Source organism: Pyrus communis, chromosome 1 (genome assembly GCF_963583255.1).
Source record: "Pyrus communis chromosome 1, drPyrComm1.1, whole genome shotgun sequence".
Classification (NCBI taxonomy): Eukaryota; Viridiplantae; Streptophyta; class Magnoliopsida; order Rosales; family Rosaceae; genus Pyrus; species Pyrus communis.
In genome coordinates, this window is record NC_084803.1 from 20,982,672 (window position 1) to 20,995,050 (window position 12,379).

General features: G+C 38.8%; 2 protein-coding genes, 1 non-coding gene and 1 pseudogene across 3 annotated transcripts; 2 read left to right on the forward strand and 2 right to left on the reverse strand.

The window, feature by feature from the left end:
* On the forward strand, positions 1 to 3,033 carry LOC137734130 (heptahelical transmembrane protein 4-like). The gene is made up of 4 exons (XM_068473428.1): positions 1 to 291; positions 665 to 927; positions 1,176 to 1,500; positions 2,217 to 3,033. The coding sequence occupies exons 2-4, from the start codon at positions 668 to 670 to the stop codon at positions 2,868 to 2,870; spliced, it is 1,239 nt and encodes a 412-aa protein (XP_068329529.1). The 5' UTR covers positions 1 to 291; positions 665 to 667; the 3' UTR covers positions 2,871 to 3,033.
* Positions 3,034 to 3,213: 180 nt separating this feature from the next.
* On the reverse strand, positions 3,214 to 3,287 carry TRNAT-AGU (transfer RNA threonine (anticodon AGU)). The gene has a single exon. It is a non-coding gene; the product is annotated as a tRNA-Thr (tRNA).
* A 3,441-nt stretch (positions 3,288 to 6,728) lies between these two features.
* On the forward strand, positions 6,729 to 9,678 carry LOC137734141 (galactomannan galactosyltransferase 1-like; annotated as a pseudogene).
* A 1,400-nt stretch (positions 9,679 to 11,078) lies between these two features.
* On the reverse strand, positions 11,079 to 11,928 carry LOC137728671 (uncharacterized). The gene is made up of 3 exons (XM_068467403.1): positions 11,844 to 11,928; positions 11,457 to 11,766; positions 11,079 to 11,304 (listed from the first exon to the last, which is right to left on the reverse strand). The coding sequence occupies exons 1-3, from the start codon at positions 11,916 to 11,918 to the stop codon at positions 11,216 to 11,218; spliced, it is 474 nt and encodes a 157-aa protein (XP_068323504.1). The 5' UTR covers positions 11,919 to 11,928; the 3' UTR covers positions 11,079 to 11,215.
* Between the last annotated feature and the right edge of the window lie 451 nt (positions 11,929 to 12,379).

A 12,379-nucleotide genomic window follows, 5' to 3' on the forward strand; every position in this document is an offset into this window, starting at 1 on the left:
CCATCGGCATCTCCGCATCTCCCCAATCGAATCTCTACCCTCAATTCCCAAATCTCTATTTTAATAACCCATGTCCACGTTCCCCTCGTGGGTTCTTCTCATAATCCAATTATTTTTTGTTGGCACTTTCTCACAAGGACAACTCTCTTTTCTCTGATTATCACCGCTCCGTTGTTTACACAAATATATATAAAAAGGACGAACTCCGAAAGCCCCATCTGGGACAGAAGAGGGATCTCCGTCTGGGGGGCTGCTTTGATTGTTCTCAGCCGGCGGGTCTTCAATTTTTAGGTATGTTTTCTCATCTGGGTTTTGCTTGAAATGCTTTGATTTCCCACCATTACTTACTAATTGTGATTAGATTGTTGATATTGGATTTGCATGCCTTTAATTTGGCTTTGGTTTCCAAGAAAATGTGGCAAAAGAAAATGGACAGTGAGATTAGGACTAATGGGTTTGCGGATTCTCTCTGCAAGTGTTGAATTTTGACTACAAAAGTAAAAAAATTGATGCAAATTTGGATTTTTTTTACGTTGGATTTGATAAAGATCATTGCTTTAGGATCTGGGTTCACTTTTTGGTATTTTATAATTTTGTCTTGCGACCAAATGGAGAATTTTTAATTTCTGTTAAGTGTGACATTGTATGATTTGGGGTTGAACAGAAAATGGGGAGCGAAGTCGAAAATTTTGAAGATCCAAAACTTGCACCTGAAGCAATGGAGAACAATCGGGCATCTTCGTCAAAGGAAGGCAAAGGAAAGCGGCTGTGGAAGAAGGTGAAGTATCAGTTGGTTGAGTACCACAGTTTGCCGAACTACTTGAGGGACAATGAGTTCATTTTGGGCCATTACCGGTCCGAATGGCCATTGAAGCAGGTCTTGCTTAGTATGTTTACCATCCACAACGAGACGCTAAATGTTTGGACGTAAGCCTCTATCCGTTTACGAGTAATATTTTTTGAAAATTGTATGTTTGTACATAAATGGTTAATAGGTCTGATGCTTTCAGATAAAAGCTATTAATCGGGTGTTTTTTCAAACAGTTTCTATGTTTCCCCCTTTGAACTTTGCAATATTTAATGAGAAAGTAAAAACTGTTTACAATATTCCTTTTTTCTTCTGAAGTTAACTATAGTGGATTAAACTGTGAATATGACAATTTATTGCTTTCCAGGCATTTGATCGGATTCTTCCTTTTTCTTTCCCTGACCATATACACTGCAATTAAGGTTCCAGAGGTCGTTGATCTTCATGCTTTACAGCATTTTCCTGATGTGCTCAAAAAGGCTGATCTGCACAAATTAAGTGAAGAATTCATGACATGCCTCCCTTCCCTACCCAACATGCCAGATCTAAACAGACTTAGAGAAGAGTTAAAGACATCATTAACTTCAATGGATCTGCTGCCGTCACTCTCTGGTTGGCATGTTATGGAACTTCTGAATAATTGTTTGCCACAACGATTCTCCCATGGCAACCAAACCGATGTTTGTGTTCTGGTAAATGCTCTACCTTTAAAGCCCCGGTACCCCATTTATAAGGCTTTGATGTTCTAGCATAATGTGCTTAGAGTTTTATCATTTATTGAGATCATTTTTAGTATAAATGTGGTTTGCAGAACTGTTTCCCTTAATGGTTTGGCTTCTTAAATTTTTGTATAGCTATCCATGTAAGATGATAGGTAAGAAAGTCGAGTGATTGTTGCCCATTATTTCCTAAATGGTTTATCTCATGTGGTGGATATGTTCTTAACGGTGAACGATCCATTATAATCTTATTGTGTGACTAAATAGTGCTAGTTGCAAAGCATCCGTAGCCCCTTGATATTAAATTTAACACACACACCCCAATCCATTATAATCTTATTGTGTGACTAAGTAGTGCTAGTTGGAAAGCATCCGTAGCCCCTTGATATTAATTTTAACACACACACACCCCGATCTATTATAATCTTATTGTGTGACTAAATAGTGCTAATGACTAAATAGTGCTAGTTGCAATGCATCTGTTGCCCATTATATTAAAAATAACACACACACACGCACAAACACAGAAACGCACACAATTTAATTGTGCGACTCTTTGGAGAATTAAATTTGTAAAAGGATGAGCAGTTAGAATGCCCAATTCATATAATCCATTGTCAATGTTAATGTAGTTTTGCAGATGCGTCGAGCTAATAGATTACTTTTATTTGTTGTTTGGATTAATGCAGCGTAGCATGAAGGAGGATGTAGCAAACATAATAGCACCACTGATGATTAGACCAATCACAAGATGGCCGTTTTTTGCGTTCTTGGGGGGAGCCATGTTTTGCTTGCTGACCAGCAGCGCATGCCATCTTCTCTCTTGCCACTCTGAACGCATGTCATATATCATGCTCAGGATGGACTATGCTGGAATTGCAGCCCTTATATCCACTTCCTTCTACCCTCTCGTCTACTACACCTTCATGTGCGACCCTTTCTTCTGCGCCCTCTACATGGGATTCATAACCCTCTTGGGAATTGCCACAGTCTTGGTTTCCCTCGTCCCAGTCTTTCAAAATCCCGAATACCGAATTGTCCGTGTATCTCTTTTTCTTGGCATGGGCCTGTCCGGGATTTTACCCGTTATGCACAAACTCATCTTGTTTTCTGATCAACCTGAGGCACTCCATACAACCAGGTATGAGATTCTGATGGGGCTTCTTTACGGGGTTGGAGCCCTGGTTTATGCCACAAGGATTCCAGAAAGATGGATGCCAGGGAAATTCGACATAGCAGGGCACAGCCACCAGCTGTTTCACGTATTGGTAGTGGCAGGCGCATACACCCATTACCGTGCAGGGCTCGTTTACCTCAAATGGCGCGACTTAGCGGGTTGCTGAATTGGTGAAATAGGAAGATCTCCTCTAGACTCTAGTACTAGTGGTAAGGTCTTTGTTGTTATGTTATGTGTAGGTGAAGAATGGAGTTTGTGTAGTGCAGATAATGTAATTTCCAATTTGTGACCGGAATCAGGCACAGAAAATCGTGTTTGGTTAGGGAAAAGGAAAAAGGAAAAAAATTGTATTGGAGCATTTAATTGGACATGTATAGAACTTGTGGTAAATAAAGATTTTGTGTTCATTTCAAAATTCAATAAGATGATGAAGCTGGTTTTCGTTCTCTCTCCTCGCAGTGCGACTGTGGAATACTAGAGCAAAGAGGAAGTGAAAAAAACTGAGTTTTTGCTTTCATTGAGAGTTGAACTCAAGACCTCCCGCTTACTAAACGGGTGCTCTAACCAACTGAGCTATGAAAGCTGCTTGGTGGTTATACCATCAGAATTATTTTTGACAACACTTCCGCCTGTGGATTTACTTTATCCAGACATTTTATCCAATTTTCCTTTTCCAATGCGGTCGCTTTTCCCATTCATCCATACTTTCTGAACTCATTAGCATGGAAATTGTGAGAAGAAAATTTGTATATTTAAGTGATATCCCTATTGTCAGAAGTTTTAAATTTGATTCTCGCAAAATGTGGATTTGAACTACATTCTTGCTACTCTATTGCGATGCTTATCTCATTGCTCACTCCCTTAACGCAAAAGATACCGTTTGTTAAAAAAAATAATAATAAATAAATAGATTCAAGCAATAATTAATAAATGAATTTCTAATTATGATTAATGATTTTTTTTTATTTTTTATTTTTATTTTTTTAATGTGTGTAAGTAATGAGTTTGGTTAAAGTTTTCCTTTAATTTTATTAATTCTTCGATATTAATTTTAAGGATCAACTAAATTGTACAAGAAATGTCTCATATGTGTTCCGGACGTTCAAACTTGAATTAGCAGAATTAGTAAATTATTTAAAGTCGTGAAAATTCCCACTAAATTAAATTAGTAGAACTTCGTCCAAACTACAATAGTCGCAATCATAACTACACAATCAAAGGAGATGATGCCACGGAGCTTTGTTCCCCTCCATACTTAATGTCTCACAATGAATCACATATGCATTTTGACGTGAACTAAACAACAAGAAGTTCATCTAAACTACAAAAGGAGGGAGGTTAGCTCCGAAATATGGTGAGCTTGGCCTCAAAACCCAGTGAGAAGCGTTTCTCAGAAAACAACAAAGATGATAATCCAAATTTTACATTGTCATTTTGTGTTTGGTTGAACCGCAGTAAAGTAGAAGCCATAGTCCAAACTTGACCTTTCTTCTTTCTCCTATCATAGGTCGTTCATTTCTGCTCATAAAATCCCAGACCACAACAAGCACTGCAATTATTACCTGGTCCAACTTCAATTCCCCGAAACTACAATGTATGTCATTTCAAGTAAATGATCCTTACACTCCGGGGTGTGCAATCGCGTAGTCAGGATTTTTAAATAATGGGTCATAATATCAACAAAAAAATTTCATAAAGCTATTTCGTCAAGCACTTAGTAAACACTTGTCAATTCCTGTCAATATGCACCGGAAGTTTATGCCACCGTATGTCGACAACTAATATTACTTGTAGAGATTTGTTGAGAGTGGATGCAAGATACTATGGAGTAATTTTGAAGATTGCCAAGGTTTTTCAACTAAGGTATTTCATACAAAAAGAAAGAAAATGAAGACAGATATGATAAAAGAAAATAGTAGTAGAAGAGGAGGTTGTAATTTAGTTTGTCTTAGTTGTTTATATAGGTCAAATACACTGTACAAACAAATACACATAGGATTTTTGAAGTTATTAGGGTCAAAGACAACCTAAGACCCATCTATCACACTTGTGGTGTGTATAAGTGAAGGTTTGGAATATATAAAGAAATCGGAAGTGCTGCCAAATTGAAAAACTTTGGTCAATATAAAATCACATGACTATTCTTATGTCATTGTTGAAGAGTGTATTCTGGTGTGACGATCGATCACACGCTAAAACATTAGATTTTTGTGTATGTTGTGAATCAGTGTCACAATGGTAATATTAATAATGTGCAGATTATTAACTTGTAATTTTAAAACATTATTTCCCTCTAGGTGTCAAGTAGGGCATTTTCTTCAATTGTTAGATGCGGAGAGAGAGATACATACGATGCTTCTTCTTGTAGCTATTATGTTTCTGGTTATCACCTACTTACAATTTTTCAACTAGTAACTTGAATGGCTAACCACTTGAAACTTGATCCTGCATTCATCTCGAGGTAGGCCGAGAACCAACAGATCTACGTCTTTGTTTTTAATGTTCAATTTTTTTTATCAGCTTAGTTAATTAAAAACATTCATTTTTATATTCGAGATTTCGAGTTCAATTTTCCATCCCCTCATTATAATTTGTAAATATAAAAGAAGAAAAAAATTACTTTTTAAAGTAATATCGAATTTGTTACAAAATTCTCTCTTTTGTTGGTTATGTTTGGAGAAAAGCGAACTCTAAATGTATTCTTATATTAACTCATTATCTGCATGTGGTTAATATCCTTGTAGATTGGATTTTGAGTGTTTTTACCCATGCGCTTTAAGTTTGAAATTCTATCATTCTCTAAATTAATGTACTAATTTATCTATGTTCTTAATAATAGTAAATAAAAATAACTTATTATCTCACAATGTATCATAGTTTGGAATGACCAAAGAGTTTAATTTTACACCATCTTACGAATATAACTAAACCAATCATGAACTGGACTTCAATTAATCATTGAGGCTTTGCTTTGATTGATCACTAAGGCTTTGCTTCGATTTGATCACTGAGGCTTCCCACATCCGCCTTCAAGCTAACGAGGAAGTACACCGCCTTGGTCGTCTCGTTCCGGAATTCGGATTTTTTCCGGATCTCTTATATCAAATTCATCAAATCTATCAATATGGGTATTTAAAATTTAATTCAATGACTAAAATTATTATAACTTTTAAAGGGGGTTTCTGTTTATGACTGTTGAATCAAATTTCAAAGATCCGAATTGATGAATTAGGTGGATTTAATGGAAGGGATCCGAATGATCCCTTTCCCTTCATTCCGGCTATGATTTCACATTGTTCAAGAAACCCCCTCTGTAATTTGTGATCTACTTATGGGGTCTCCTCCAGTCATTGTACTCAGTAGCCTTTTAGCCTTTTAATGAATCTATGCTTCTTATTTTAAAACAAAAAAAAGAAATAAATTATGAACTTGATTTCTTTTAGGATAATGTTATTCATACACTTATTGTTATTTGTCACACATCCTTATTAACTTCGGTCATTGATTTTTTTTAATTCATTCAACCTAATAGTCGAAAATTAAGAAATATGTGTAAGAAGTATAAATAGATGTGTGAATAACACTATCCTTCTTTTATACAAGTGATATGTGAAGTGGCGAAAATCAAATCCTTAACCGCAAATGCAAGGATACACGCTGCTTGGTTACTTGAACTAAAATCTCTTTGCTATGATCTTGAGATCATGCGACAATGATTTGCATTAGTGGGTTGCAAATTTATAAGCTGAAATCTGATGGATCATCACTTGTTTGAAAGTTGCCACCGAAATATAAATGGGTTATTACCAATCAACATCATACCTAAATCAATTCGAGATTATGCCCACTCTAATTACCAAATCAATTCCTTCCCAATACAAGTTTCGAAACATCCCCATGTTCATTATGACACGAAGTGGGTCCATGTCCCTTCTTCCCTCACCAAAATGACCGTAATACCCTCACCCGTTCCACTCTTGTGAACCATGCCCACATTGTAAAAACTGTATATGGTCTGGGTTATAAAAGTAAAAGCACAAAATTCTAATTTCCACCCCGAAGTGTCGGTTCGTAAACACATGCATCCACGTGTCAGCTTGATGAAGGCGTAAGCCAGACAACGGGACCCCAACGACTGCCGTAGATCATGGCGCACTTTAGCATCTTTGGCTCTACTAAACCGATTATGCACTCTACACTCCCCCGCTTAAACCCTTCTGCTAACAAGTCCACAATAGAAGCTGTACGAAACCCTTATTCAGTGGCCGCAAAACGACACCGTTAAGAACCCAACCCTGTCGCATTTGCCATTTCCAATACTCTCCTCTGAGCTTCCTCCAATGTCGAAACCCTATACCAGAACCAGGCCTTCTTCCTGGGTCGCCGACAGCCTGCTCTTCTTCGGCGGCGCATTTCTCGCTCTTCTCCTCTTCCTCACTCTCCGGACCTTCGTAAGCCCTTCTTCCATCCCCAATTTCAGTCGGACGGTAACTCCGCCGCCGACCGCCGCCGAACCTGATCAATGCGCCGACGACGATAACCTGCGCCTGGACCCGACGAACCAGACCTTCTACGACGACCGGGAGGTCCGGTACACGCTCGGGCAGCCGGTTCAGGACTGGGACGAGAAGCGGCGGCAGTGGCTGCTGCACCACCCCTCGTTGGCGGCGGGAGCCGAGGGAAGGATTCTGATGGTGACGGGATCCCAGCCGTCCGCGTGTCGAAATCCTATCGGCGATCACCTGCTATTGAGATTCTTCAAGAACAAGGTGGATTACTGTAGAATCCACGAACACGAAATCTTCTACAACAACGCGTTGCTGCACCCGCGGATGGGGAGATACTGGGCCAAGCTCCCCGTAATCCGGGCCGCCATGGTGGCCCACCCGGAGGCCGAGTGGATCTGGTGGGTCGACTCGGACGCGTTGTTCACCGACATGGAGTTCAAGCTCCCGCTGGACCGGTACAAGAACCACAACTTCGTCGTCCACGGGTGGACCCACCTCGTCATGGAGACGCACAGCTGGACCGGGCTCAACGCCGGCGTGTTCCTAATCCGGAACTCCCAGTGGGCCATGGACTTTCTCGAGGTGTGGGCCAGCATGGGCCCGCAGACTCCGGACTACGAGAAATGGGGGGAGACCCTCCGGTCAACGTTCAAGGACAAGGCGTTCCCGGAGTCGGACGATCAGACGGGCCTCGCTTACTTGATATACAAGGAGAAGGATAAATGGGCGGACAAGATTTATATGGAGAGCGAGTACTATTTCGAAGGGTACTGGGCGGAGATTGTGGGGACGCTGGATAAGATCGAGGCCAGGTACGCGGAGATAGAGAGAGGGGAGGAGGACAGTGCAGTGCGTTTAAGGAGGCGGCACGCGGAAAAGGTTAGTGAGCAGTACGGTGCGTTTAGGGAGGAGTACTTGCGTGAGGCCGGGTATGGTAAGGGAAGCTGGAGGCGGCCGTTCGTCACGCACTTTACCGGATGCCAGCCTTGCAGCGGGGCCCACAATGAAATGTATTCCGGGGAGTCGTGCTGGGACGGGATGCGGAAGGCGCTGAATTTCGCGGATAACCAGGTGCTCCGTAAATATGGGTACGTGCACCCGAGCACAGGGGATAGTGCGGCCACTCCGGTGCCGTTTGATTACCCGGCCGAGTTCTGAAAAGGTGCGCATTAGCATAGAGCTTTTTGATTGATTGCTTTTTGCTTTTGGAAAAATTTGTTTGATGAAGACACGGATGGTACATCACGTATTTTTATATAAGTGATGAGAAATTTTATTTTTTAAGTTATTAACTTTTTTAACACACATATCTCATTATTTATATAGTAACACGTATATACCATTCCTGTATGACGGTCACACTGAAAAATCTTTTTTGCTTTTGGGGGTTTGGCTTTTGTAAAGCTGAATTAATTAATTAAGGGAACTGTTAAGGACACTTTAAAAATCTCATTTTCTTTCCAAATATAAAAAACTTGAAATGTAAAATGAGATTTTTAGAATCCCAATAACAATTTGGTTAATTAATTAGCTAAATTATGGTTGATTGGAGTATGATGAGATGAAAGCAGTTGACTTGGACTAAATTCTATACATGGCAACTACGAAGGTACCTAAAATATTGGATGATTGTTCTGAGTTTGGAAGTTAAGTTGCCCATGTCAAATGTTTGTAGGGCAGCTGTTGATGATGATGACAAATTGGGAAAAACCCTAATGAAATCTTAATTGTTGTCAGGAATAAGGATGAATGTAATTGTTTTTTTTAATGGGAAATTTAAGACTTGTAAGTTATATCAAACACGAAAGAAACACATTTATTTTTGTTAGTTTCTCATGATTGTTTTATTAGGGATTTTGTGTCACATAGCTACCTTACCTACCCCTTTTTATTTTGGCATTGTATCAATTCATTCAAAACGATAGCATCTACACTTAAGGAGTGGGCTAAGCTTTACAATTCCTGGCCATAATGATGTGGTTTAACTTCACATTTAACGAGAATCAAATTTAAGATCTCTCACTAACAAGTGAAGAGGAAACCACTAGACTACGTACTAAGGAGCGAGAGACTTGCTTCTTAATCAGAAATATTGACAGATTTGCATAATTAATGACTTTATGTTGGGGCATTTCTAGATAGAGTTTGGTGGATTCAAAATAAATGACTTTATTGAAGTTTATGATGGTTTTTTTTCCTTCATGTTTTGATGGCAGGAGCTTATATGGAGGAGGCACTTTCACGTCACATAGGAGACACTTTAATCTCTATTTTATGTTGAGATTTTCTTCTACATTATTTCTCCCCCTCCTACTTCTTACTCTATTTACATACGTACATATATATATATTGGAGATGTATATATAAGTTATGAGTGCATCTCTCCCTTCCCTTTCGCCTCTGATTTCTATGGATGTACTTCTTGTAAATTCACATATCACTATGCAATAAATTTGGTTCACAAAACTCGCAAGCTCCCACAACTTACAGCCTCTTTACCATTCTAGCCGAAATTTAGCAATACCAAGACTTGTGCCAAAGAACGAACTAGCTCTTAATTCATTGGTACATGTTTTAAGTTTGAAACACCCCGCTATCTTCCCTTTGCTATAACAAGAAAAAATAAATACAAGAAAATGAAAAAACTTAGATGTGATGAATGTAGGACATCAAACGACATTGCACAAAACTGGCAAGTGGCAACGGTACAACTCCTAATCAATGTTCTTGTTCGATATCTAGGATTAGAATGCATTGTCACTTAGTACTACGATCTAGTGGTGTTCCTCTTCACTTGTAAGTAGAAGGTCTTAGATTCAACTCTCACCAAAAGCAAATTTGAATTACATTATTGCTAGCTCATTGTGAGGCCAAGCCTATTCCCTTCCCGTAGTGTAGCCAACATCATTTGTTCAAAATAATAATAATAATAATAATAATAATAATAATAATACAAGTTCAATGAGTATTAAGGGTGGAGGTGGATTTTGAGGAGATTAGACATGAATCAAACTTCTCCCTTCTAATCCTACCATCTTATAGAGATTGGGACCGATAGTATTCTTAATAAGTAATTTATCATCCATCTTCAAGTTGGACATAACTTTTTTATTTCTTCTTTCAACATATCTTGAATATAGTGGATTATTTATTCAATCCAATCTTAGACATGAAACGAGACTAATAAATTGAAGGTAGAAGATACATTCGTAAGTTACTCCTTTTATTAATGGGAACTTTAAATCCCCTCAAAATAGGAGGATTATAAGTAATAAGTTTTCTTTATTATAATTTGAAAGTCGCATTTATTTCTTCATCCAACATCCAAAAAAAGTTTTGCGTACCAAATCGATTCGAACCCATAATTGCGGTGGAAGATTGGGTAGAACAATGTCAAACCCATAGGCAAACCAAACAATGAAGTTGCTAAGCCGATGGTTAAAATGTTAATTAGGTAGTCCACTAGCGCTTCAACAATAGTGTTCAACCGAGTTACAGTGCCGTCGCTATCTGGTACACAACGTCTGGTTGTCTACGGCGTTTTTGGAGGCAATCAGTTGTTCACGCCGTTTCTCAAATTTCTTCATACCGATCCCATATTTGGAGCGAAACCCACCTTCTTGAGTCCCAGGTATGTCGTTTTTGCCAAAGTTTAACAAAAAGTATGGAACGTAGGCCACATCCAGTGTGCTGAAAATCCCACTTCAGATAACAGTAGTACCACGCCCGGCCAAGTTTCTACTGTTATCTGACATGGGATTTTTGAGTTTCATTTTCCAACAATTCAGTTAAAGAGAATGCCATTCTCTAAAGCTAGCCACAGTTTTCAGTTTCAGTTTGATTTTAATACAATGCAGGAGAACGAAAACTGTGATGGGAAGAGAGAATTCCATGACAGTAATGTAGGTCAATAACATAATTCTTGTATGCGATTCAACACTTACAAACCAATACAAATCATTCATGTAAGCAACATTGAATAGTTTAATATTTGCCCTTCCTTTCAAACTTGCTCTCTTTCTCTAGCCTGCTTCTTTGCCTTCCTCCTTTGCTTTACTTTGTTCTGATTACTGCAAGCAGGTGGCTCATCTCCTGAACAAATGCAGCCTCACGTTAATTTTTGGAGCTGTTTGATAACCATTTCCTTTTCGGTTTCAAAAATTTGAAAACTGAAAACAAAATGGGTATTAATGCCCTTCAGTTTGTTACATAAATTATCAAAAGAAATATGTCAACTTTCTAACCCGGTTCCTCGGTGACAGCAGCGCCAGGTTTCTCAGAGGCATTACGTCGAACACCTTGTGCTTCATTGTCACATTGATCGGTTGCTGAAGGTAATAGAGGCCCAATAATTTCCCTACGGCGAGAAGCATCTTCCTTGAGCTTCTTTTTACGCAGTCTCTTCCTCTGAGCCCTTGTAAGTCTCTGAGCCTCACTTTCGTCATTGCCGTCGTCTTCGCTGCTCGTTGCTGAAGACCCACTTTCCCCTAAGCCGTCTGCTTCAAAGTCCTCGCCTAAAATGCTCAACGGCACGTTTCCAGGCTCATCTTTTGGCTGTAAAAATAATCCATGTATAAAAAGTTGCAGAAAAACTGTAAAATCAGAGAGAGAGAGAGAGAAAGAGAGAGTACTGGAGGTGATGGAGGAGGATGGAGCATGTTGAGGACGGCCTCATGCAGCTTGCGTCGTTTCTCCTCCCTGAGCATTTTTATGGAATAAGACCATCTCCACCAAAGGAAATGTCAAATTATAAAAATCAAATTACAATTGATGGCTGATATGACAATATGAAGCCTTATGTCAAATTTGGTAATTCTCCGACTTGTCAAATGTTATTTTATTATTTAAATAAAGCTTTAAATGATTGTAATTATTAAAAAAATGTTGAAATAAAATTTTTATTGGTTGAAATGTTAGTGGAATAAGGGATCCACTATTAAAATGAATTAAAAATAAATTTGACATCAAATCACTAAGCTTCCAAATCCAGTAAACAAATAACACTTCGGTTGGAGAGACTTTTGATGTCAAATATGCACAGTGACATTCTACCTAAGATTTTGATATCTCCTTTGAAAACGCTAAAAAAAAACCCAATTGGTTCAATTCGATGCTTCATTTACATGTTATTTAACTCAAGCTTTGTGTTTGAAGAAGAAAGTTAGCT

What these genes read in the sequence shown, in the direction of transcription:
- LOC137728671 (XM_068467403.1), bottom strand. Translation starts at nt 11,918, where the DNA reads ATGCTCAGGGAGGAGAAACGACGCAAGCTGCATGAGGCCGTCCTCAAC. An exon ending in ATCCTCCTCCATCACCTCCA is followed by an intron (nt 11,767 to 11,843) that starts GTACTCTCTCTT and finishes TTATTTTTACAG; the next exon opens with CCAAAAGATGAGCCTGGAAA. An exon ending in TGCTGTCACCGAGGAACCGG is followed by an intron (nt 11,305 to 11,456) that starts GTTAGAAAGTTG and finishes GCATTTGTTCAG; the next exon opens with GAGATGAGCCACCTGCTTGC.
- LOC137734130 (XM_068473428.1), top strand. Translation starts at nt 668, where the DNA reads ATGGGGAGCGAAGTCGAAAATTTTGAAGATCCAAAACTTGCACCTGAA. An exon ending in GAGACGCTAAATGTTTGGAC is followed by an intron (nt 928 to 1,175) that starts GTAAGCCTCTAT and finishes ATTGCTTTCCAG; the next exon opens with GCATTTGATCGGATTCTTCC. An exon ending in AAACCGATGTTTGTGTTCTG is followed by an intron (nt 1,501 to 2,216) that starts GTAAATGCTCTA and finishes GGATTAATGCAG; the next exon opens with CGTAGCATGAAGGAGGATGT.